This window comes from Ursus maritimus, unplaced genomic scaffold (genome assembly GCF_017311325.1).
Source record: "Ursus maritimus isolate PB19 unplaced genomic scaffold, ASM1731132v1 scaffold_1, whole genome shotgun sequence".
Taxonomy (NCBI): Eukaryota; Metazoa; Chordata; class Mammalia; order Carnivora; family Ursidae; genus Ursus; species Ursus maritimus.
The window spans coordinates 11,401,680-11,428,417 of NW_024423343.1; the positions used below are offsets into that span (position 1 = coordinate 11,401,680).

Genomic DNA, 26,738 nt, shown 5'->3' on the forward strand with positions numbered 1-26,738 from the left:
TAGAAAACAAAGATAAAGAGCTTCAAAATGGTCTATCGCTATAGAGCAACAACAATATAAATATCAGATAATATACTCTTTTCAAAGAATAAAAGAGGATAACCAAAGATAATGACAGAGTGACACCTTTATCAAGACAACACAGTAATAATAAATACGTTGGCCCCTAGCAACAGTTTCAAAATAGATGAAGCAAACAATAAAATAGGGGAAAATACACAAATCCACAATCATTTGTTAATTACTCTATCAGTAACGGATAAATTACCTAGACAAAATCAGTAAAGCAGACCTACAAGAGCTGAACAGCCCTATCAATCACAAACCTATAACTGACATTTATAGAACACGATACCCAACAACTTCAGAACCACATTCTTTTCAAGCGTACATAATATGTTCACCAAGACAGACTATGTGCTGGACCATAAAACAGGTCTCAAAAGGTAAGAAAGAGTTGAGAGAACATACAGAGAGAGAATGTTCATTGACAAAAACTGAAGTAAACTAGAAATTGATTGCAGTAAGAGACCTACAAAAACCTTAAATATGTGGAAATTAAACAATCACGTCTATATAATCCATGGATCAAAGAAGAAATCACAGGGGAAGCTAGAAAACATTTTAAACTGAATGATATAATACAACATATCAAAATTTGTGCAAAACAGGCAAAACAGAGGAGAGAAATTTATTGCTTTAAAATACTAGAAAAGAAAGTTTTCAAATCAATGATTTTAGGTTCTACCTTAAGCAAAGAAAAAGCAAATAACACAGAGCAAACAGAAGAAAAGAAATAATAAAGAGCAAAACTGTTATAGAATCTATGCACATTTAAGAGGGGCTCTCATTAATGTCAATAAATATGACAACTTAGATGAAATAGTCAAATTCCCTGAAAAATATAAATCATCAAAACTGATACAAGAAACATAATCTGAATAACCACAGTGGTCACTTTTATTCTCTGCCCCAGTGACACTCGGATCCCAGCATTCCTTACTGTCCTAGAGAGCCCAGTCATCTCAACTTGAGCAGCTGGCCAAAGATGACAAGAGTCATCCACACCCATGTTAAGATTCCAACCCTTGGTACAGAAGCTGCCAACAGGGGAAGGGGGAACGGGGAAAGCAGGGGGAGAGCCTGGGCTTGGTCCCTATGTCAAATAACAGTAGACCACTAAAGGGGACATATAAAAACAGGCAATAGGCCAAATTTGGGTGGGGGGACCGGGGGAGGCGGGGGCACAGTTTGCCAACTCCTGATCTAGACATGTAGAGTAACCTTTAAAGAAAGGGAAATTGGAGGACTTGCACTACCTGACCTCAAGACGTGGTACTGGTGAAAGGACCAATGAATAAATGAATGAAACTGAACACAGAGCCCTGAAACATACTCATACTTACATGGTCATTTCATGTTTGACAAAGGTTTCAAAGCAATCCATTGAGAAAAGTGTTTTTTAACAAATGGAGTTGGAACTGTATGTATTCATAGAAAAATATGAACCTCAACCTCTAGCACACGATATACTAAAATTAATTTGAGATTGATCATAGATGAAAATGTAAGAGCTAAAGCTTTCAAAGCTTCTAAAATAAAATGAGATTATTATGATTTGGGAGTAGGCAGATTTCTCAAGATAGAGCTGAGAAAGCAGTAACTATAAAACTAAAAATTGATAAAATTCATCAAAAAGACAAACTTCTGCTTGTCAAAAGACACCAATAAGAAAATAAATGAAAAAGCCATAGACAGAAAGAAAATACTCTCTAATCACAGATCTTACAAAGAAGAATGAACAAATTCTGATCTATTCATATAATAGAAAAGTACTAGGTAATAAAAAAGGAACTATCATGCATAACTCTCAAAAGAACTTTTACCAAAAAGCACACTTTATTATTTTATTTATATGAATACAAATAAAAATCAAAACGGTTACCTCTGGAGGGCAGAGAGATTAAATAAGAAGGAATGACAAGGAACTTTTTGGGAAGATGGCCATGTTCTATATCTCTGCAGGGGTCTGGCTTGCCACAAAATTGGATGTATTTATTAGAACTCTTTCCCAAAGTAAGATTTTTACATTTCAGTCTATGTAAATTATACCTCAACAATTTTTAACAAATACTGAATTCCAATTAATGATATCCTGAAGATTTAAGTGGTGATGTGAACCAATGTTTGCAGCCTACTTTGAGATATAAGAAAAATATAAGATGGACTGACTAATGGACAGATACATAGATATGTGCTAAAGCAAACATGGCACAATATTTACTGTACCTGCATCATTTCTCCACTTTTATGTATATCTGAATTTTTCATAATAAAATGCTAGGAGGTGGAGGGGGCAGAAGACAGGCAGATCTGGTCATTGTGCTATGACTCTGAGCAGCCTCTGCCCAAGACCAGATCTTGCCATGACCATCCATGAGAAGGGGTTCTAGGGGGCAATACAGCATGTAGCTCAATCTGGCAAGCAGAACCGATACTGCGTCACAGCACTCTCACTACTGGGAGACCCCACTCACCTGCAGCAAGACCTAAAGGACCATGCTACAAGTTCTGCAACAGAAGATGACTGCTCACAACCACCCCATCCTTGTAAAGATCCTAGAGTCACAGGCCAGTATGAGACTGTCCATGGGGAATTGGTGGAGCCCACGGTCCAGGAAAAGACTGACAATACACCATCAAAACTCTAAGAAGTTCTTGCTGGGCGTGGCCTTTGCTTACTCCTACCCAAAGTTGATCTTGCCTGTGCAGGATGGCTTGACTTTCATGAAACAGATGAAGAAACCTTCAATGTCATCACCAATTCCTCAAAAATCTATGGGCCCAGAACCTGTTTCAACTTTCTTCTTACCAGTTCATAAAATATCCCACAACCAGATGGCATCCTCTGTTGCCAAATGAATGCCAGTTGCTGTCATAGAAGCCAAACAGATTTCCTGCTCTGTAGTAAGAATTAAACATCAATTGTGAGGAGGCTGTATAGCAGCTGATGCTGGAGCAGTGGAGGAGACACAGGTGAAGGACTACACCTCAGATGTGCACCACAGGGTACTTGGCCTGCCAGGGCCTAAAGTCATCTGAGCTGTTATGCTTCCCAGGGACTTAAGATGGCAGGGCCCCCAGGTTACAGGGTATCCAGTCCCACTATTCTGAGGCCCCCACTCTCGGATGCAAAACTGGCTTTTTCCCACAGTCCAAGCAATACAAGTCCCAAGATGTTGCCTGGTCAGACTGTGATCACCTAGCCTCTAATCCTTTATCAGCAGTACAGTTTCAAAACCCATATTAACCACTCACAGTATGTGGACCTTACTTGTATCTTGACTTATACAAACTCTTAAGAGAAGGAAAAAAATGAAATTTATGAAATGAAAGAAATTTGAATACTGGCTAGATAACTAGATTATTGTTAATTTTTATGGATGTGAAAATGGTATGTATCGTGATTACATATTTTTTAAAGTTCTGTGTTTTAGAAATAACATCAGTTGATGAGTTTACAGATGAAATTATAGGTCTCAGATTCGCTTCAAAATAATAAGGAAGGGATAAGACCATGAGTTGGTAGAAGTTTGTTATATTATTCTGTCTACTTGCGTAACAAAAAGTTTTACAAAGAACCAAAAAGACTAACAATTTCTATTTTTAATTAGATTCAAGTAAGTTTTTAAAAAGAGAACATACTAATAACAAGACAGAAACAAACAAAAAGCTGAAATAAAAGGAAGCTAGAATGACTGAGGCAAATAAACTAGAAGGAAATAAATCATGTGACCTGGGATACCAGTGCAAAAAAAGTTAAATACTCAGAACAGTAGTTACAACCTAACATCTAGCTCTTTCTACAATTCTCTGCATTTTCAGTCACCATTGAAAAAGACCATGTTACAATATATACAAAATAAAGGTACAAAACAGGTACTTCTCACAGATGACAAAGGAAAATGAAGCTCAGGGAGGAAAAGTAGTTTGCCCAAAGTAACAAGATTCATTTTATTAGTGGTGCTGAAACCAGACCACAGATTATTTTGAGTCCTAGTCAAGAGCCTTTAGTTGCTATAGTTTTCTCAAATGGTAGTCGGTAGCCCTCAGCTTCAGAATCACAGTGGGGTTCTGGCCAAAAATGGAAAGAGACAGTCCTTTGCCTCACCCCACATCCAGGATCAGAATCTCTGGGGAGTAAAGCCCAGGATTTTTCACACACACAAAAAATAAAAAATAAAAAAAAATTTACTACAAGTTAATTTCAGTGAAACTCACATTGATCTTAAGTTTCAAAGTCCCTTGGGTATACTCTTGTACATTCTCACTGCTGTAAGTGTAATGAAAAAGTATAGAAGATTATGCCACAGAAATGCCTATGTTTCAAGGGTAGTAGAACCAATACAAAAGAAACCATGAGAGCAATAAAAAAAAAAATTGTGTAGGGGCACCTGGGTGGCTTAGTTAAGTTAAGCGACCAACTCTTGATTTCCACTCAGGTCATGACCTCAGGGTCCTGGGATCGAGCCCCGCATGGGGCTCCCTGCTCAGTGGGGGAGTCTGCCTGAGATTCTCTCCTTTGCCCTCTCTCTCTCTCTGCCCCTCCCTCCCACTTATTCATGCATGTGCTCTCTCTTGCTCTCTCTCAAATAAACAAATTAAAAAAAAAAGTTGTGCAGTACCTTATAGTGAATACTATACACACACACACACACACACACACACACCCTATATGTGTGCACACACGCACAAGCACGTGTGTGTGTGTGTGTGTATAAATTTTTCAAGTATGAGTGGGGGTTTTATAATCCCTGTCAGCCACAATATTCCTGGAAGACTTAATAGGGAAGTAAAAATTTAATAGGACTTAAAAAAGATTCACAACAAATAAAACAGCATGGGCGAAATGGCAAGAAAACTGGAATACAGACAGCAAACATGGAAAACAAAACAGAGATCACTACAGTTAAAACACTTCTGCTGGGAATGAAGCAAGAAAAAGATTAACTAGGAAGGTTATAAAAGGATTCATATTGAGAACTGAAAACTTTGGAATGCCGCAGACCAGGAGTCTTCAGCCAACCACCTGTAGATCAAACTGGGCCACTGGCCTGCTCTTGCACTGCCCCGATCTAACAACGGTTTTTAAATGTTTAAAGGATTATTTTTTTAAAAATATTTTTTTCAAACAAGGATATGAAATAGCGACTGTATGTAGGTGGCCCACAATGCCTACAATATTTACTGGTCATTTACAGAAAGTTTGCCAACCTATGCTAAGAGCAACACAGTAACTGTAGATCCTGGAGTAATGAGTTTGTAACTTAGCTCTGCATTCAATAGTGACATTGAATATGTTGTTACTAAAATAATGGCCAATTTTTGCTATTATTTACACTCAGCAAAAGGTTAAAATGTTCTAAGAGTTTAAATACATAAACCAAATATTAATGTATATGACACTTTCATATTCTATAAAAACTAAAAAATCCCTCTAATAAAACCACTCTGCAGGGAGTAAAAATATTGATAATCCTTCCCCTGTAACTTCTACTATCTCAGATTTTGATTCAATAAACATCTGAATATATACATTATTCAACAAGAACTACATTAGGAACTTGCCTGATTCAAAGTATATGTTGCCTGATTTCAAAGTATTTTAGGGGCATCTGGGTGGCTCAGTTGGTTAAGTGTCTGCTTTCATTTCAGGTCATGGTCCTGGGGTACTGGGATTGAGCCCCCATCGGGCTCTCTGCTCAGCAGGGAGCCTGCTTCTCCCTCTGCCTCTGCTGCTCCCCTTGCTTGTATGCTCGCACGCACTTTCCCTTTCTCAAATAAATAAATAAGATCTTAAAAAAAAAAAGAAATACAATACTTTGAAGCTACATGATATTTCCATATACTGATTCACAACTCATTCAAAGGTTCACTGTCTTTGCTCTGATAATGTCNTCTTTCTGATACTGGCTTTCTACTTTTCAGAGTCCACGATTCTGTATGGAGAACCACCATCATGTACTACAGTTTACAGGACAGGATGATTTAGGAAATAACCACTAGTGTTCTGTTTAACCTCGTAATGGACTAGGTATATATAACATATAAAATGATACCTGGATAATCCAGCAAAACTATGAGAGCATGTGAATTTGGAATTTTAAATTTTTTTAGAAACAAAAAATTCTTTTTGTGGTAGTGTTTGCTTGTGGTTATAAATGGCTCCAATCTCTCAAAGATGCAATTTAATTACCCAAAAGCTCTAAATAGTTTGTCTCATAAAATAAGGCCTATTTAATCATAAGTATAGCTTCCTGAAAAATACTATGTCTCCACACTCTCAAAGCATCTGCAACTCCCAACTGAAGCCCTTTCTCACTCTTAAACTGAAATGGAATTGACAGAAATAATTCTTCTTGTCTCTCTCCCCCCACTAAACTCTAAGCTTTACACGAGGCAAAATCATATCTGCTTTTGCTTATCACTGTATCTCTGGCACCCAAGGGGACAGTCCCTGGTATACACCAGGTGATTAATAAATCTGCTTCAAAAATGAAAAACAAATCCTTTATAAATGTTAACAGAGAAAGGAGCACCTTACTTTATGGGTTTATTGTTTTAGGAGGATCTTTTTAAAAGCAGTAGTTTCTGTTTCTTGGGTTATTTTGATAATCTCGCATAAAGACAATCAAGTACTGTCAATCAATGCAAGATTTTATTTCTCCACTTAGACTGTATGCCTGTGGAACATCAGTAACTCTTTCATTCTCAGGCCTAAAACATAATTAAGAAGAGTTAATTTGCTACCAGAAAAGAATAACTGATGCTTCAAAATAAAATTACTAATACATCTTCTTTTTATTGAATTATCTATAGCACCGATCACCAGCCCTCCTTCCATTAACTTTAATAATCAGAAGTTAACCCAATAGTGAAATTCCTTCAACTAGAGGACCATGAATTACCCACAATACCACAAAAGAGGATATATGGAGAAAACCACTAAAGACTTTTTTTTTAAGTTAACATCACTATACAAAAGAAAGTATTACAAGATAAACATATGGAAATATTTTTGTAAAATATTTTACTTTTGAAAAAAATGTCAAAACAATTTCTTTAAATAATAAATACAAAGTGCTTCATTGCAAAATATTTTACTAACATCTGGCATACTATGTTCTATAATGTAATAATGTACATATCTGCTCCACTGAACACACTAGTATAACCTAAAAATGTACATATCTGCTCCACTGAACACACTGTAGGAGTCTGAGAACACTGAAGTAATACTCAAGTATTTTGTAAACTACATCTGTAGAAACTAATGATGTACTGTTATAAATATTAAGCATGTCCTTTATACATGCTTATAAATAGTAATAACTTTATTTGCTTACCACAGCTTACAGAATACAGATGTACTTTATTAATGACTCAAATATCATAAGTGGCACTGCCATCAGTTTGGTGATTTTCCAAAAACAGTGAACAATTCTAAATATAGTTCTGAATGAAAGCTGAAATCTTCCCTAGATATACACATGTGCTAGGCCACTGAGCTTGATGGTGAATTAAATGGCTTCCCTGTATCCATGTCCTTTGCCCTGTAACTTGGTGGTCCCCTCCTACTCTTTATCTGAATTTGGCAGCATGATTTTCTTTGTCAAGTTTTTTACAACTGTGATGAAAGCATTAAAACAGATTTAAGTTATACACACAGATGACTGTAAACAGGTTTTCCCACATATAAATGTCTGGAGGAACATTCAGAGCATGTGGAACATAGGTTAATTCTGTACAACACTCTGTGAGTCATCCAACAACCACTGCGCTTACCTGCTTAAGCCCGCACTACCCCAATCATGAACCAAATATGCCCCTCAGAACACTAAGCTCCCTGGAGAGAGTAGAAGATCCCAGATTGCTGCCAGTCAATTTATTTTCTTTTAACTGGTCAAGCACTCCTCTTCAGGCATGACCCATTCACACACAAGATGTATGACAGTAGTGTCTTTTTAATCCAAAATAAACGTGGTTGAGTATGGTCCTTTCCAAACTACTGAAAGATGATACACAGAATATGGCAACATGTTTTGAAATGAAAAATTAAGATTTGTATACTTTTTTCTATGCATGTTATACTTAAGGTTTAAATGTTTAAATAAGATAAACTGATAATAAAGCACCTGCGTTTGAGGTCTATATAAAGTTTTAAGTTGTGTTAATCACCCTGCACATCGTAATATCAATCCTCACCTTCTATGCATCTCTTAAGTTTTTAAAAACACAGATATTGTTAATATTGTTAAGAATTAAATATACCTAGCCCAATACTTTGGTTCTAGGATGTTCTTAGGAACACAAAGTATGTGTGTTTTCCTTAACAAACATTTAAAAGGTTGGTATATTTTCTAACAGTAAGAACTACAGTAAATTTCCCTTTTTCTTTGTGCACTATGTTTGCTCTGCCTTCAGTATCTTTTCCTGCCACAGGGTGCCTGTCTGGCTCAGCTGGAAGAGCATGTGACTCTTGATCTCAGGGTTGTGAGTTCAAGCCTCACGTTGGATGTAGAGATTACTTACAAACAAACAAACTTAAAAACAAATGAACCAATATCTTCCTGCCAGCTTAGGTTCTAACCTCTATGAGATCTTCTCAGTCTTCTCCTTTTCACCAACAAGTTGTCTCTCTTTCCATACTACTTCTGAAACTTTTTATTCTTACCATTAATTATCTAACACATGCTATCACTGTTACATATCTGTCTCCCCAACTAGATTTTAAGCTGTCAGCTAAGCCTATGAGAAACACCGTAACTGCATCCGCAGCATCTAGCACATCGACTGCCTTGGTGAGTGCTTTAAGTGGCCTACCAATTTGCATGATTCTTTTTGGATTAATATTCATGAACCCATTCCAGTCACCTCTAAGTTTACACTTTGTTTCTAGTTTTTGATATGAGTTGCCTAAAATCAAGTACTTCCTTGTATACGTAAGTTTATCTTGAAATCCATCTTAATGACTGCCATATTTGACAACATGGTTGAACCTTGAGGACTATGCTAAATGAAATAAGCCAGTCACAGCAGGACAGAAACTGTATGATTCCACTTACATGAGGTATCTGAAACAGTCAAACTATGAGTCAAACTCATAGAAGCAGCAAGTACAACGGCAGTTGTCAGGGGCTCAGAATGGGGAGTGGGGAGTTGCTGGTCAGTGGGTATAATGTTCACTTATGCAAGACGAGTAAGTTCTGGAGACTTAATGTACAACACTGTCCCTCTATGTAAGAATGACACATAACTTTTTTTTTTTTTTTTAAGATTTTATTTATTTTATTCCTTCCAGTGGAGGAGCCTGATGTGGGGCTCGATCCCGGAATGCCGGGATCACGCCCTGAGCCGAAGGTAGACGCTTAACAACTGAGCCACCCAGGCACCCCAACACATAACTTTTTAAAGAGAGGAGACCTTATGTTAAGTGTTCTTACCAAAATGAAAAGTTCCTTCAATCTTAGTATTTGGAGACCAGTCGTCACACAACCTTAGCTACTTCCTGACAGGTACAGATGTTTTTACTTACTTCTCCAGTGAACCGTTACCTTTTTAGTTCTACTACTCTGAATTTATCTGTTATCATTCGATTTTTAATCCACGAACAGAATAATATTTATTTCTGACTCCGAATTCTGATGTCCAAAATTTTGCATACTAGACCAACATTCTAAGAGAGGAATTAAAAGTTTACACTACTGGTATAATTTCAAACTTTATACAGAAACAGTTCAAATTGTATTTCAATCGGTAAATACATTATTCTATACTTACAGCCATTACAAATCTTCTGCCCTTTCCCCTTGCTTTAGATTTTCCCACATTAGCCCAGAATTTGATTACGCAAAATAATTTTTTTATCAGCACAACAGTGTGCTCACTTCTCTACATCATGTATTTAAAAATATTTCATAGTTTTTAATTTATACTTACTCACTGTTTTAGAGCCAAAAACACATGTGTGTAACAAGAAGACAAGCAAGTTTAATATATTACTATCAGAATGTTAGGGAAAAGGGGCGCCTGGGTGGCTCAGCCAGTTAAGCATCTGCCTTTGGCTCAGGTCATGATCCCAGCCCCACGTGGGGCTCCCTGCTGAGCAGGGAGCCTGCTTCTCCCCCTACCTCTGCCACTCCCCTTGCTTGTGCTCTTGCTCTCTCTCAAATAAATAAATAAAATCTTTAAAAAACAACAACAACAAAAAAAAAACCCAAAATATGAGGGAAGAAAGAGAGGCAGAGTGTAAAACGTTTACATGTATCTTCTCAGGGTGAAAAAGATTAAAACTAATAAAATCTTAAAACAACTTCTTTTCTTTCTATTATATCAAAAATATGCAAGCGGAATACTGTAACTAAAGTAATATTTCCTTTCTATAAAATAATGAGATAATGGTTATTATTAATCAATTAGGATGACTGGCTCAATCTTATCCCAAAATATCCACTTTTCTTGTCAATTTTATAGATAACCACTTTTTCAATTATTAGATAAAAAAATTAGTTTTTTCAATTATTAGATAACCACTTTTACCAACAGCATGGTAAAAACATAGAACTAAAAACAAGAAAGCAAACAAACAGAATGAAATTACTGGAAACCCATTAAAGCAGAGTTAGAAGGAAAAAGCTCCTCTCCAAATTCTTATTGGGTTCCCCTTAATGCTGGGCTGCCCCCAGCACTGCCAGCCTCCTCCCTACCCAGCACCTGCTCAACACAAAGTTCAGCATATAATCAAAAGGCATGAGGGGACCTTCAAGGAAAGCTGATCACACAATGGCCTAACAGAAGTTTACTACAGTACTACAAAGTTAATTCTCTCTCTCTCTCTCTCTCTCTCTCTCTCGGCCTTTTAAAGCAAAGACTAACAGTTACGCCAATACTAGATATCCTCCAAAAATGCCTTTTACATTCAACATTGATGAATTTTAGATACATGTTTCAACTCAGAATAAAGGTATTTATTAGATATTTATAGTAGACATTAATTCTAAGTACATTATTAAATGAGTACATTCTAAAATATCTAAATATGGAATACAAAGATAACTTTTTCGACAGTGAAATTCACCATTCTAAACAACTTATTAAATCTTATTAAAATGACTGCCAACAAAAAAGTTAAAAATTGTAAAAACACTTACTTCATTTCCATGTTTTTGCAGGAATTCAATTTCCTGTTGTGTGAATGTTGTCATGGAGATAGATTTCACCCTATGTGGTGGATTTAACCCTCTCCTAAAAGAGAAAATATTTTACAAATTTACTATTATGTATCTTAAAAAGTACACATCAATGTAAAACATTTTTAACTAGCAGATTTAAGCATGGAACAGTGTTCGCTCTATAAACTAAAATTATTTAAAAATTATTTTAAACTATTAATCCCCACAATAGATAAGTTAAATTAGATTCACACTAAATAATAAATTTAAATATAAATTCAGGTAACCATCTATTTAGGAACACATAGTACCTGTAACACAAATATTGCTTTATTGTGTTTCTCATGGAAGGAGAAGACTATGTAAGAACTCTACGGTTAAGAATTCAAAAGTTTAAATATTTTCAAATATTTAAAATTCAGAAATTTAAGTATTTTCGTATTTCCTAAGAAAATGACAATGATTTGTTAAGTATGGAGCTATACAAATATTCTAATCAAATAGCCATTACCTTTAAGCTTGAGGCTGATTTGAAAACTGAAAACTAACCCAAGAAAACTGAAAAGTATTAACCCAGAAGAATGAAGCCCCATCTCTCCTTCAATTCAAATGAAAATTTATAATAAAGGACATTTTCAATCACCTCGGAAGGCAGTAAATGCTCAAGAAGAAACTGAAGGGACATGAAGGAATTCGAGAAATAGCCAGATACATGATTAAATGCCTTTAAAGTTCTTTTACAACCTTGAAGCATTTTCTGTATAGACGGCCTTAAGAGAACTTTATGTTTCTTGATGTTTACACTGCATATTAAAACACTGATAGAAATACCTTCAGAGAAGACTAAAAACTATTTACATTTTGCCCAACTATCACTAAGTAGCCTACTCCACCACCCACAAAAATAAGGGTTAAATAATCTATGCAAAGTAACAAGTAATCTATGCAAAGTTTCATAAAACTATGTTTGAGTCATGTCCTCTGCCAAAGGCCTCATTCGGAATGCAAGTTCTAGAACAGATTATTAATACTTTTACATAATTTGTCATACTCATCTTGTAGTCATCCATGCTGAGAGATTTAATTAACAACGATGTAAAATAATAAATGAACCAAAGGTCTTTCAAAAATAACCTGGAAATATTTTTGAGTAATTAAATATGGTGTGTAATAATCCTAGAAATTCACAATATTGTAATTCAACAATAAGGGAAATTCAGAATTAACAGAAGGTCCTCGATTATCATATCCCACTCCTCCTCCCTCCCTGACAGAGAATAGATGGTAGATCTTTCGAATCATGCTTTGAATTAGGGCAAAGCACTTTATCTGTTGCATATTTTGAAGAGGGCAAACATTAAGCTGGGTTTTGTTGCTGTTTTGTAACTAATTCATTTACTTCTAACTCTTGGCTAAATCATAAGATACAGAAATAAAGATTGCACAGTAGAAGAAATTGAACACAGCAATTTCTTAACTATGAAAAAACAACTACAGAATTAATTATTTTCAAGTAAATTTGCAATCACAAATTAAGGCTTTAAAAATATCTTCTGGGGGGCACCTGGTGGCTCAGTTGGTTAAGCACCTGACCCTTAGGTTTCGGCTCAGGCCATGATGTCAAGGTTGTGAGATCAAGTCCCACCCCCGGCTCTGTGCTCAATGAGGAGTCTGCTTGAGATTCTCTCTCTCCCTCTCCCTCTGCCCTTCCAACCACTCACAGGTTCTCTCTCTAAAATAGATAAATCTTTAAAAAATAATAAAAATAAAAAACAAAAATGTCTCCTGAATTTCCAAAGTGAAAATGTAGGAAAGTCATTATTCATTTAAAGCAGTACACTCTGTTTTCCAATTCATCCGTATTATGAGAACAAGACTAGATTCACCATCTTCAGGGAAGCTTATTAATTTATGATGTGTATTTACATCCTACCTTGTTCCAAAGTAACTTAAGAAGGAATTAACTTATTGTTCTCTTAAATTTCACTACTCCTCCCTCTCACTTAGCAATCTGGTTTCTCCTTATTTCGAATACTGCCTTCCTTGTTCCTGCCAACCATTTACTTTTCCACCTCCCTTATGGTATCCTTTAAAAAAAAAAGGAAAAGGCAAAGGAATAATCTTCTAATAAGGAAATGTCAAACACTATTTCAACAGTGTATGTTTTGGATAAGAAATTTTGGAGCAAAGACTTATACTCCTATATTTCTCAGATCATTAAATGAGGAAACCCCAGATTCTTTTTTAGTTATGTTACACAGATGTAATCTCATGAGAGTAGTACAGTGTACGGCTTATTCACTCACAGATCTCATGGCCCTATGGTATCACAAGATCTACTTATGCATAAAGAAGACACTCATATTACTTAAATAAGTAACAAAATTTCGAACTTACAAAACAAATATAACCAGAATGAACTCATAACCAAACTGTGAAAAGACATTTTTCCCCACTAAACAAGAACACTTACTACAGGACTTCTTTAAGTGAGCTGACTTGGTGCATTTAAAATAGGGCTCAATTTACAAAACTGGAAGACACAATCTTGCCAGGCCACAATAATTATACAAATTACACAACTCCAAGAAAATTTTACATGTGTTCATGCTGCCTTCCCTAATTGCCCTTTTATATCCCATTTACTCAGACAGATTAACCATACTCTCAATGCAAGGATATACATGGATTTTTCCCCTTTTAGCCTCCAAAAGCTTTATATAGATAATACATGCTTACAAAATAATTCTGTTAAAAAAAGTGGTAAGTCCAGTCCAAAGTGAAAATTGGTCTCATACACTACGTTAGGATAAATTCACCAATTTGTATCAAGAACCTCATTCACACCTTTTGACCCAGTACTACCCTTTAACAATCTGTTCTAAAGAAGGAATCTGAAACATAGCTAACTAATTATGTACAACATGTTCATCAAACAGGATTATTAACAGGAAAACATCAGGAACAAAATTATCAAAGAGGAAGTGATCAAATAAATGACAATAACACTGTAAACATTATGCATACTTATGGTTATGTTTTTTTAGGATGAAAATTATATAGTACTCTCAGAACCATATAAAAAATATCTGCAAAGAAAACAGATAAACTAAATACCCCCAAATGTTAGCAGTTCTTGCAGATAAATGATAGGACAGGATGATTTTTTTTCTCTTTATAATTTTCTATTCTCTCCCAAGTTTTCCACAATGAATATGCACTATTCTATAATAAGGAAAAAGAAACAGCAAGAAATAACAGAGAGTCCAACTGACTAGTAGCAGTAGTCAAAAATTTTGGACTTTCAGTCCTGGCTATATGGATGTGAATGGCTGTGCTGAAGAATTAGAGAAAGAAAATATGGGAAGGGGAGAACAATTTTCCTTTCTAAAGCTTTCTTTCAGTTTTTCTAAAAAACCTGGAATGCTTTTCCTCCCAAATATACTTACCAGCATCAACACCTTATCCTCACTTTATTTCTCTAAATCAGGGTTTTCTCAATTTTGCCACTATTGACATTTGGGGTCAGGTAACTGTTTATTGTGAGGGGGCTGTTCTGTCCGTTGTAGGATGTAGAGGAGCACCCCAGCCTTTAGGGACTAAATACCAGAAGCATCCTCAAACCAGTAGGGACAATGAAAGATGCTGCCAAATCTCTCCCAGGGAGAAAAATCCCTCTAGTTGAGAATCACTGCTCTAAATATGCAAAATGCTAATTACCAAGCAAAAGAAATTACTGGAATTCCTCTGAATCTTTATTGGATATAAATCCTACCTAGGTTCAATCTTTTACAAAACACTCCATACATTCACCCCATATACAATAAAAAAGTTAAATTTTGCCATAAAGTCATTATTTTCAGAAGAACAGAAAATAGAAATGAACACTTTTTTCTATGAAATGATAAATAACAAAATAAATATACAAGTTTAAAATCTGTATAGTATATATTAAATTTAAGTTAGGAAGGACTGGGGAAAGTGTCCACAAAAAAAATAACCAAACATGGAACTATATTATGTCAAGCATGCTTAATACAAATGCATAGGCAAAATGAAAGTTAATAAGTCAGAACAAAAGTACCTATATTGCACACTTAATCTCATCCAATGTCTACTTTCAATTGTATGGCAGACCAGATATTCTGAAAAGTCTCCTCTGCTAAAATAAGAGAGATGCTCTGTAAGTTACAAAACAAAAACAAAAACAAATCCTAACTGTTAACATATTGTTGAGCTTTTTAGAAAATAAAGGAAATCTCTGAGGATCCCCTCCCAAAAGGGAAAAAAGACATAAAAATTAAAAACTGAGCTGAAACCAAAGAGTGATACAAGTTATATTCAAAATTTAGTATTGCTTAGAAGGCAAATACCAACCAACAATAGCTAAGACAAGATGACACAGCCAAACCTGAGATAGATCTGTTAAACCTAAGACCCTGGATGAGAAATAAAACTGCTTCAGGCTTTAGTATCCCTCAGTCCCAGCAGAAGAATATGCAAATCCTCTCAGAAGGAATGCACTTTAAACTTATGCTATCAGGATCTGGAAAAATTGAGCTCAATAAAAACCATCACACAACAACAAAACATGACACTGCACTTGTCAGTAGATACATTTTTAGACCCATCTCTCCCAAAGACTTTAGATATTGTAGTGATCAAACACAAAATAGAAAATATAGTATTACAGGAAACATAATAAATAAAAGCATAAAAATATACAAGATAAATGGAGTCATCAGAATAACCATGCAACTTTAAAAGTCAGAACTTTTAGAAATGAAAAACTATAAATGTGGAAATTAAAAACTCAACAAAGCAGGTAAAGAGCAGATTAGACACACCAAAAAAGAAAATTGGTGAATTAGAAGATAGAAGAAAAACAATCCAGAAAGCAGCACAGACTAAGGAGACAGAAAAGACTAAAGGAATTAAAAAGGACATCAGAAGGTCTAACATATCTAATCAACACTCTCTAAAGACTTATTATTTTGAGAGAAAGAGAGTGGGTATGGGGAGTGGGGAAGGGCAGAGAGAGAGAGACAACATCCAGCAGACTCCCCACTGAGTGCAGAGCCCAACAAGGGCTCAATCTCAGGACCCTGAGATCATGACTGAGCCAAAACCAGAAGTCTGACACTCAACCCAACTGAGACACCCAGGTGCCCTCTAATCAACACTCTTACTTTTGAGAGTGCAAATGAAAAAAATTAAGAGAGGTGATATTTGAAGAGATCATGGCTGAGATTTTTTGGATCCAGTGAAAGGCACGCATCTACAGATACAAGATTTACAGTGTATCAAAAGCAAGATAAATAAAATCCACACTTAGAAACATTTTGTTGAAACCTCAATAACAGAACAATCTTAAAAGCAGTCAGAAAGAAAAGACCAAGAAAACAAAATTTGACTAAAAGCAGACTTCTCAATGGAAACCAAAAGATAACACAACATTATCTTTTAGTAGTAAGAAAAATTAAGAATGTGAACCCAGCAAAACTATCTCTGAAAGTATAAGATCAAAATAATAATATTTTCACATAAACAAAAACCAAGACTTTACCCCAGGAGATCCTCACTAAAGAAATATAGATTGATGGGGCGCCTGGGTAGCGCAGCGGTTAAGCGTCTGCCTTCGGCTCAGGGCGTGATCCCAGCGTTCTGGGTTCCGGCCCCACATCGGGCTCCTCCACTGAGAGCCTGCTTCTTCCTCTCCCACTCCCCCTGCTTGTGTTCCCTCTCGCGCTGGCTGTCTCTCTCTGTCAAATAAATAAATAAAATCTTTAAAAAAAAAAAAAGAAATATAGATTGTTGTGGCTCCTCGTGGCTCAGTCGGTTAAGTGTCTGCCTTCGGCTCAGGTCATGATCCCAGAATTCTGGGATCAAGCCCCGCAACAGGCTCCCTGATCAACAGAGAGCCTGCTTCTCCCTCTCCCTGCCGCTCTGCCTACTTGTGCTCTCTATCTCTCTCTCAAGTAAATAAATAAAATCTTTAAAAAAAAAAGTCAAGTGTTGTATTAAAAAACAAAAAAAAGAAAAGAAAAGATATATAGATTGTAGAAAAAGAATGACCCCAGGAAGGTCCTGAAATGCAAAGAGGTAAGGAAAGAAACTGGTAAACACCTTTAGGTAAATCTAAAACAAACATCATCTGATTTTAAAATATCCAATTTATGAGGAAGTGGGGATGAATTTATGTCTCACCAACAATAACCCTTAACTGAGGGTACTTTGTATTTTTAAAGACCTTATGTTATTAGGGAAAGGTTAAAATACTGATTAGCTCTAGAATGTCAATATGGAAAATCAAAATTCAATGATGACCATAAAAGTACATGGAATTTACAGCTTCCAAACCAGTATAAAAAGAAAATCAAATCAAAACAAAAAACTGTCATTTTTTTAAATAAAATTAAACATACAATTTCCATATGACCTAGCAATCCCACTCTTATTTACCCAGGTGAAATGAAAACTTACGTTCACCCAAAAATCTGTATATAAACATTTGTAGCATCTCTATTCATATGAATCAAAATCTGGAAACCCAACTGCCCTTCAAATGGGAAATGGATAAATTCACAAGCAATGGAATACTAACTACTCAGCACTAAGGAGAAATGAACTATTGGAATATGCAACTAACTTGGATTCATCTTAAAGGTACTATGCTGAGTGAAGAAGGCAATCTGAAAAGGTTATATACTTAAGATAAAATTTCCATGACATCGTCAGAAAGAAAAACTACAGTGTTAGTTGGCAGGGGTTAAGAACAGAAAAGGGTTAAGAAGAGTCTTCAGGGGTGGTGGAACAGTTCCATGTTCTAATTGTGGTGGCAGTTACACAAATCCATACACGTTAAGACTCATATAACAATATACCAAAAAAGTTAATATTGCTATAGGTTAACTTAAGATTGTCTTGATTCTGTTACTATTCACAGTAACCACAATTTTCACACTAATTAAAATAAATGTTTTCTCATTAGTGGACCTACCTTCTTCTGTACCAAGTTTGATCATTTACTTGAATGAAAACTAATCAAAACTGAATTATTTATCTAGTTATTTCAAAGGTGTATTCATGGAAGCTGGTGCCACCTCCCTTTTTTTTTTTTTTTTTTGCTAAGTCTAGTCTAGCTATCATGTGAATTCAATGTTTATAAAACATTTTACTGTAATGACATTAGTCATAACTATTGGATAAAAGTGTTGTACAAGTAAGCCACATCATTTTTATAGTGCCAATATTGAAGTACCACCCATTCCAGATCCTAAAATACACATTTTAAGTCTCCAATTTAGTGTGAAAAAAAAAAGAATTAAATAATGACTCATTTAATAACAACAGTATTGGTATTTTGAAAGCATGTTTGCCAGTTAATTGGTTTCAAGAAGTTCCAAAGTCACCTACTGGTACAGCCCAATATGTTTTCGTAGTATAATTAAGTTATATGCAGATCCCCAAGAGCTTTAGTTTTGAAGACCACCACCCAGGTACGACTGTAACCAGATGGTGTGACTCATTCCATATGTCCACCAGTATGCTGCTCTTAACTACGCCTCAAACAATCTTGCAAATAGCCATTTGTTCAACTCAAATAACGATGTATACTGGGTGAATAGGAAAGCTTGTTTAGTTTTATTCATTGTTTTTCTCCTGCTGGGAGAGAAACTGGCTAAAATATTTTAATAGACTGTGGAAATTTATGTGATTGTTAATCTTGACATGAAGCAATAAAGTTAATTTGATATTTAGATCTATCCCAATCCTAGTTATTTAGTAAAAATATTACATATAGATGGAAGATGCCTTTAACAGGACATCAAGATTTTACAAACTATCGATGCCAAGGCATTATATGTACTAGATAGTCCGGAAATATTAGTCTATCCAGAACCCAACTTTAAGATACTGAAAACACACACACACACACACACACACACACACGATATAAACCACATCTGTTATTTTGGGTTTTTTCTGAAAGTCACAAATACTACACCGTAAAGTCCTTTTAACACTTAGGGGAAACATCTAAAAAATAATACTCAAGTAACAATTTAAACCTAATTAAGGTATCCCAGTTAAATGTGGCCACCCCACCCCACCCCCTGCAAAAAAAGGGGGGGGGGCGCCTGGGTGGCTCGGTCACTTTAGCTTCCAACTCTTGATTTTGGCCCAGGTTATGATCTCAGGGTTGTGAGATCGAGCCCCCCATCAAGCTCCAGGCTCTGTGCTGGGTGGGAGCCTGTGTAAGATTCTCTCTCCCTCTTCCTCTCCCTCTTTCTTGTCCCTCCCTCTCCACCCACCCAGCTCATGCTCTCCCTCTCTCTTAAAAAAAAAAAAAAAAAAAAAAAAAAAAAAAAAAAAAAAAGTGGACAAAACCCAAGAATGTCTTCACAAACCTCTCCAAACCTCACTGAAATGAAAGCAAAGGAATAAAAAGGCATTAACCCACACAGAGAGACAGAGAATAAGGGAGGAAGCCAAAAGCATACTATAGTTCTCTAATAACAAAACTTGGAAGATAAAAAGTGAATACACCAGCAGTAATTGACTTTGCAGAGTAAAGAAAAGCAAAACAGAAGTTCCTTCAAAGAGAAGCGAACTAGAAGCTGATTCCCACTCTAGAACCCCTGAAAGATTCACAAAAGGAATTAGAGGCAGGTTAGGGGGATTTACATTGGGTCAAAAATAAACTCCCAGTTGCCCTACAGCCACAAGACTACCCCTACCAGGCCCTAGGCAAAAGTCTGAATGAAAATTTAATCTGCAGAGATTATCCGAATAGACTCTGGCCTCAGGCATAGCTAAAGACTGTTATTAGGTACTCTGCTAAAAACTAAGGAATTCAAACTGAGACTCTACCTACTGAATGACAGATTACATGCCCCTAGTCTCCTTCCTCAACTTGGATCCCAGAAAAATGGCAGCCAGGCTTTTTTAGTCACCAACAAGAAAGAATATTGGAGAAAATATCTCTGAACTAAAAAAAAGCATGACTTCCAAACCAATGAGTCCAAAACAATGGCTACAATATTGAACAAAAGACCTAACCAAAATGCTTCAATGTACGGCTCAGAAAAGCAGGAATAAAAAAAAGATCATATATACTCCCAAAGAGGGAGAGGGAAAATGGGGCACAAAGAATCAGTAATAAGAATAGTGCTGGGTGGCTCAGTCAGTTAAGGGTCTGACTCTTGGTTTCAGCCTAGGTTGTGATCCCAGGGTCCTAGGATGGAGCGCCAACTCAGGCTTTGCACTAAGCGTGGAGTCCACTTGAGATTCTCTCCCTCTGCCCCTTCCCCCATGATGCTCAAGCCCTGTCTCTCGAATAAATCAATGCTTAAAAAAAAAAAAAAAATCAGACTTCCCAACATCAATACTGAGGATGTCAAGACAATTAAGCACTGCCTTAAAGTCTCAAGGATAAAGTATTTCCACCTTATGAATGGGAACAAACTATCAATTTAAAAATGAGGGCAGAAGAAGACATTTACACCACAGACCTCTCAAAACGATCTTCCACTGACCTTTAATCAGGAGGCTGAGGGAGATGAGGGGCTCCTGGAAAGAGAGGGTCCAACACAGGTTAGACATGAAAAGAATTTCCAGAATGAAGGCAGAAGAAAAGCCCAGGACGACCACTGCATAGAAGGTCTAGAGAGCAGCATTTCCAGACTAGAAGATGACAAAAGTACCCAGAAAAGATTTATCAACTTAAAACAAAAATAAAAAGGTATCTGTTGTGTCTGATCATATTGAAAGAAATTTTATGCCTCAACCAGAGACACTTATCTGGGGATATACTGATACGTACATGAAAAAGCAAATGAAGAGAACTACACAAGTACAAACTTCAGGGGGAAAAAGGTTGTACAAGTAAGAAAATAACAGAAGCGATATAGTGTATGACTCAGCTGAAAAGTATACATATTCGTGCAATAAAGCAAATACAGAATAGTGATTTAACCAACAACTGTGATAACATTATACAGAAGAGGTAGAGACAGTAGGTAGAAAAGGAGAAAGAAGTGTTAAGAGGACCAAATACTTATCTTCCTCCTTGTACAGTAGAGAAGTCAATATTATAAAGCCAAAACTGAAAAATTCTTTAAAATAGCTGTAAGCGCGTTAGCTAGAAATATTAAGGTAAACATAGAAGGAGGGCACACACAAGAGTTGACAGTCACTGTCTAGGGCAATAAGAAATGGCAGAAGGGAACGGGTGATGGTTGTTCATTTAAAGCCTTTGCCTTTTTAAAGAATGTGCAGGTATTCTTTTGTTAAATAATTAAAACTGAATTAAAAATTGAGCATAAATGGGGCGCCTGGGTGGCACAGCGGTTGGGCGTCTGCCTTCGGCTCAGGGCGTGATCCCGGCGTTCTGGGATCGAGCCCCACATCAGGCTCCTCCGCTATGAGCCTGCTTCTTCCTCTCCCACTCCCCCTGCTTGTGTTCCCTCTCTCGCTGGCTGTCTCTATCTCTGTCAAATAAATAAATAAAATCTTAAAAAAAAAAATTGAGCATAAACAAGAATGGATATAAACAGGGGGTGCCTGGGTAGCGCAGTCGTTAAGCGTCTGCCTTCGGCTCAGGGCATGATCCTGGCGTTCCGGGATCGGGTCGCACATCGGGCTCCTCTGCTGGGAGCCTGCCTCTTCCTCTCCCTCTCCCCTGCTGTGTTCCCTCTCTCGCTGGCTGTCTCTCTGTCACATAAATAAATAAAATCTTTAAAAAAAAAAAAAAGAATGGATATAAACAGTTCTTGCTCTTCAAAACTAAATTTAACTGACATACAGTTAAAGACTGTTATCTTTAATGAAAAAGTTCGAGGAATTTTTAAAATTTCTGAAGTATCAAGTCTGTTTACTAGACACCAGAGATCTTTTTGTAGAAGTACCTACTGAATACAACTGTCCCAGGTTGTCCCAAGGTAGAGCTACCAAGATTCACTGAGTAAGAGATAAAGCTTTGAAGACAAAGAGTTTTCACATCTTCCCACATTATTAGTTCCACTGATTTTAACTCTCCTCATCAAAGAGCTTGCACGGTCTAACAAAAAATGGGGGAAGAACAAGAATTTTTAGAATCTGACAATGACAAGAAAAATTCCTCTCTTCCTTTTATTAACACGCATGTTTCTCTGTAACTTCCATACACTTGTGTCCTATCTCCCCCTAGATAATGTACCTATTACCTCTTCCACATACAGGCCTTAGACTTACCCAAAGATAGTGACCATATGTATAGCTCCTCACACCCACTAGTATTTTCTTCTTTAAGCTAACAACATTTCTGGCTCCTGCAAATGTTCTTCTCATACACAGTTTTTTAAGTCTCCTTATCATCCTGATAAAATTCCTTAGAGCATGCTGCAGTTAATGTACCTCTTAAAAGAAGCAACCAGAATAAAAGCAAAATGTAATTATGACTTCCCTCCCTCTAAAACAGCATGGTACCAATCAAAAAGAGACGACGTCTTACTCAGGAATCTTTGAAATAAATATGTTCTAACTTAAAACAAACAAACAAAAAACCCTATCATTCCTCGTATTTCGAACAATTCAAACAAGTTTCCCATCCTTACTGTAACATAAGTCAATGAATTTCATTCTTATCACACCTAATCAGGGGTCTTTAGGGCAAGAGCTCTCATGTGTGGGCCTATAAAGGATGTCACAAGGAACCTGCTACTAATTAAAATAGTTATGAATGATTTCCCTTTTTTTATATACATTAGAGAAATCCATGATGGCTATTCCTAACCAATTATCACTCCGACCATATCAAGTGGGAAATGCATTAATAAGTCTGGGGGAAAATGGGAAGGGTAACAGCATCTAGTGCTGAATTATCTCCATTGGAGTTTCTCAAGAATATGAGCATTATGCATGTTGTATAAAAAAGAGTGAAATTATGATGTCACCATGCCACATATGCTTAAGAGTTTTCCCAGGACAGAAGATGTTCACAGCACTACAGAAAAATCCCTCTTAATCAATTTGCAAGATGAATCCGTTTTCTCCTCTTTGCTAAAAAACATACAGTGAATGCCTACTGCACAACAAACATTTATAGCTAGGAGGCCACTTTCTCCTGCTCCTTCCAACTGAGTTTTATGTTTATCAAGTATTGTTTAATATAATAACTTGGTAATACAGTTGGCACAGTATTTGGTAAATATATAGTTGAAGTGAATACTTTGTAAAATACTGACACAAGTGAGAACTGCTTCCATAAAAACGAAGTATTTTAGAGACTTAACTAAATTCAATTACTATGAAAAGCTGTTACTTACCTGTAGACAAGAATTGTAAAAGACTGAAAAAAAGACCTAGAACAATCCAGCACTCAACTTACTTTAAAAAGTAACTTAAAATTCTAAAAACTGTAAACACAATGTGAGTCTGGGTCATATCAAAGGGACAAAGAATCTAATCAGTAGAACCACATTCAAAGAAAAGTACTAGGTGTTACATTAAAACACTGGCAAATTAACAATTATGTTAAAAACCTAAGTATATAAACACATACATATATATATACGCATACATATATAACTTTTAAAACAAATCTAATCACTATCAATCCTAAATGCACAGGGTGAGAGGTTTTAATTACAATTCAGATAAAGAAAACAGCAAGAGAGTTCATTCATGGCAGTATAGATGGGCCAAATTCAAAACAGTCAGTGCCAAATTCACATTACACTCACGATACACAATAGCAGCTTCTGAATAAAATTCAAAGAAAACACAAAGTTAAGAAAAGCTAAGTTCCTTTACATTTTTTAAAAAAGCATAGCTATAAAGCAAAAACGCACGTATATCCATAAGCTATCCATCCTGCTTTTAAAATCCAAAGAAATTAAAATCTATTTAAACCCCAAAACACAGAATTCACAATAATTTATAATAATTCATGGGAAATCTTTATACCTTTGCTAGTGGTAGAATCAGCATTAGTTCTGGATCTCAACATTAACCAGGGTATCACAACAAAGCATCAAGAATGTATATGCTATATTTTACAACTTAAAGTTGGGGGAGGAATAACAGCACCTTCCTCAAATGATTTTTATTAGAATCACACCTGACACACAGCTAGCACTCAATAAATATGACTAATAGTTATTATTATTATTATTATTATATTTTCCACTTCAACAAATATGTTGTCATAACCCCAACACATGTACTAGTGCCAGGAAGTTCATATTTGCTTAAAAAAAAATTCTGTCCTTCATAATGGGCAAGTATCAAATCATTTTCCCACTTATACTAAAGTGAAATTGTACTACATTTTCAAAATACCTCATCAAATACAGCCACATTGGAGTACTAAAAAATGAAAAAGGAATTAAAGATATAAATCACTGCCCACTGTAACCTCATGAGGTCCTGAATATTATAAACAGAGCTCCAAAAGAGTATCTGATTCCAATCCACTCTAATGCTAATAAATGTATAAAAACAAATTAAATGCCTTTTCATCTAACTTTAATGTCAAAATTCTTGCAATATTCACCATAAAAATCAAAATGCACACAAAATTAATAACATGTAAGTTAATATCAGGCTATATTTATACATCTATGAAATTCCTACTTTAAATACCCTGTCCACATAAAATAGCTGGCAGTGAGACAAAGTGTTTCTTAAAGGTTATTTTTTATCTAAACCCTCTCTGAAAAACTTGTGAATCACTTTTTAAAGATGAACAATTCTTATTTACTGATCACACTAATGTTAAATAATTTGGTCTAAAACTAGTCTTTAAATGAACTAAAGTTCTTTGGCATGAAGACAATAGTCTGTTGTTGACTATCAATTCATAATTTTACGTATTTCGGTAGCTAGAACCAGAAAGAAAATGACAAATTATCTGTTATAATACCCCCATTCTACCTCAGTAATAAATACTATAACTGCACCTAAATTTGAAGTTTCACAATCTGAATTCAGTTATATGCCCTGAATGAGCATCAAACAAGCATATGACAGTCATCGGGAAAAAGATTCTCTGAGTCTAGTAAAATAAACAGTTAAGATGCTTGTTCAATTTGTTTAAACAAAGATACTGCTAAATTAATGATAAAAGGTATATGACTAACCTCTAAAATTTAGAATTCATGACAGTAATAAAAATTATTTTTAAAAAATTAAAAAAATAAAATTAAAAAAAAAATTCATGACAGTAGATACTGTTTATCGTATATTAGCATTTTCTAGGCAATCGGGTTTTCCCAATGATAGCTAGAGGCCTTATACTTTGTAAATCCACTGCTTAGCCTCATCCTTTCATATAGTATATGTTCGATAACTGCTCGTATTGTACCATCTAATCCTTATACCAATCTTAAGCTATGCATTATCTTCTTTACACAAAAGAAACTGAGGCTGAAGAGAAAGATCCAGGTCAACTGGCACATGGTGGCCTGGCTTAATACGTTGCCCTAAGTCACAAAGCTAGTGGCTGTGCCTGATTTCAAAATTATATTCTGCCAAGTATACCATATCATCTAAATAGCAAACATATTATTATTAAACTCAATAGTTACTTAGTTCTTCTCAAATTATTTTCCTTTATTACTGCTTTTCAAGGACAGAAATATTTAGGAGCTTCAATAGGTACCTTCAATATTTCCACAGTACACATCTGATCCAGCATCTATGCCTTCCCTCACAAGAATCCCAGATTTCTGATTGGAGAACTCTATTTGGGGATCTTTGTTGTTCCAATTACAGAATATGGGTCCCATCAGGGCACTGGTTCAAGGTGGCTATATGACATGAGTGAATTGCAAAACTTTGGAAAAGTTGGGACACCGATATAAAATAAGGCAATATGCAGCCCCAGGAGCTGGAAGCAGCCATCTTTAGATGAGAGGAATCTAGGCAACAACATTAAGCCACTGGAAAAGTCTTACTTAAAAACAAAGAAAAATCTAAACTCATAGATTTTTTATAAGGTGCTTTTTGTTTCAATGTCTTTCACATACTGTTCCCTACTCATGGAATATCCTTTCCCCCTTGTTTAATACCTCCCATCTACTGGGCAGCTATTACGTACCAGGCATCAAGTGAGATGTTAAACCCATCTTATCTCTAATACTGAAAACTAATCTACATCCAAAACCTACAAGGTAAACTTTACCCTCACTATTCATGGATGAGAAAATTCAAACTCAAGGAGACTGAGTGACATTCTCAATACCACACAGCTAATAAGCAGAGCCAGGATTTAGGGCCAGGTTTATCTAGCTCACAAGTACTTGTTCTTTCAACAACATTGAAGCAGCCAGACACATGGATCTTGTCTTTAGAGGTCTTTGCTCAGGCATCAAATCTTCTGTGAAGCTTTCTCTATCCATTCACATATTTCAGCGATAGCTCATTTAGAGAAAGAAAATATTACAACGTATTATCACTGTTTACATATTTAGAATGCAAGCTCCTTAAAGATAGGAGGATCCAAGAATACCAGTGCCTCCCACA

At 35.8% G+C, this 26,738-nt stretch overlaps 1 protein-coding gene across 3 annotated transcripts in view; it reads right to left on the bottom strand.

The window, feature by feature from the left end:
• AGFG1 (ArfGAP with FG repeats 1) overlaps positions 1 to 26,738 on the bottom strand; it is a 77,765-nt gene that overhangs the window by 48,768 nt on the left and 2,259 nt on the right. For all 3 annotated transcript variants that reach the window (XM_040639554.1, XM_040639562.1, XM_040639546.1), the window contains exon 2: positions 11,211 to 11,304. In XM_040639554.1, coding sequence (XP_040495488.1) covers positions 11,211 to 11,304 — 94 coding nt within the window. The remainder of the gene's footprint in view (positions 1 to 11,210; positions 11,305 to 26,738) is intronic.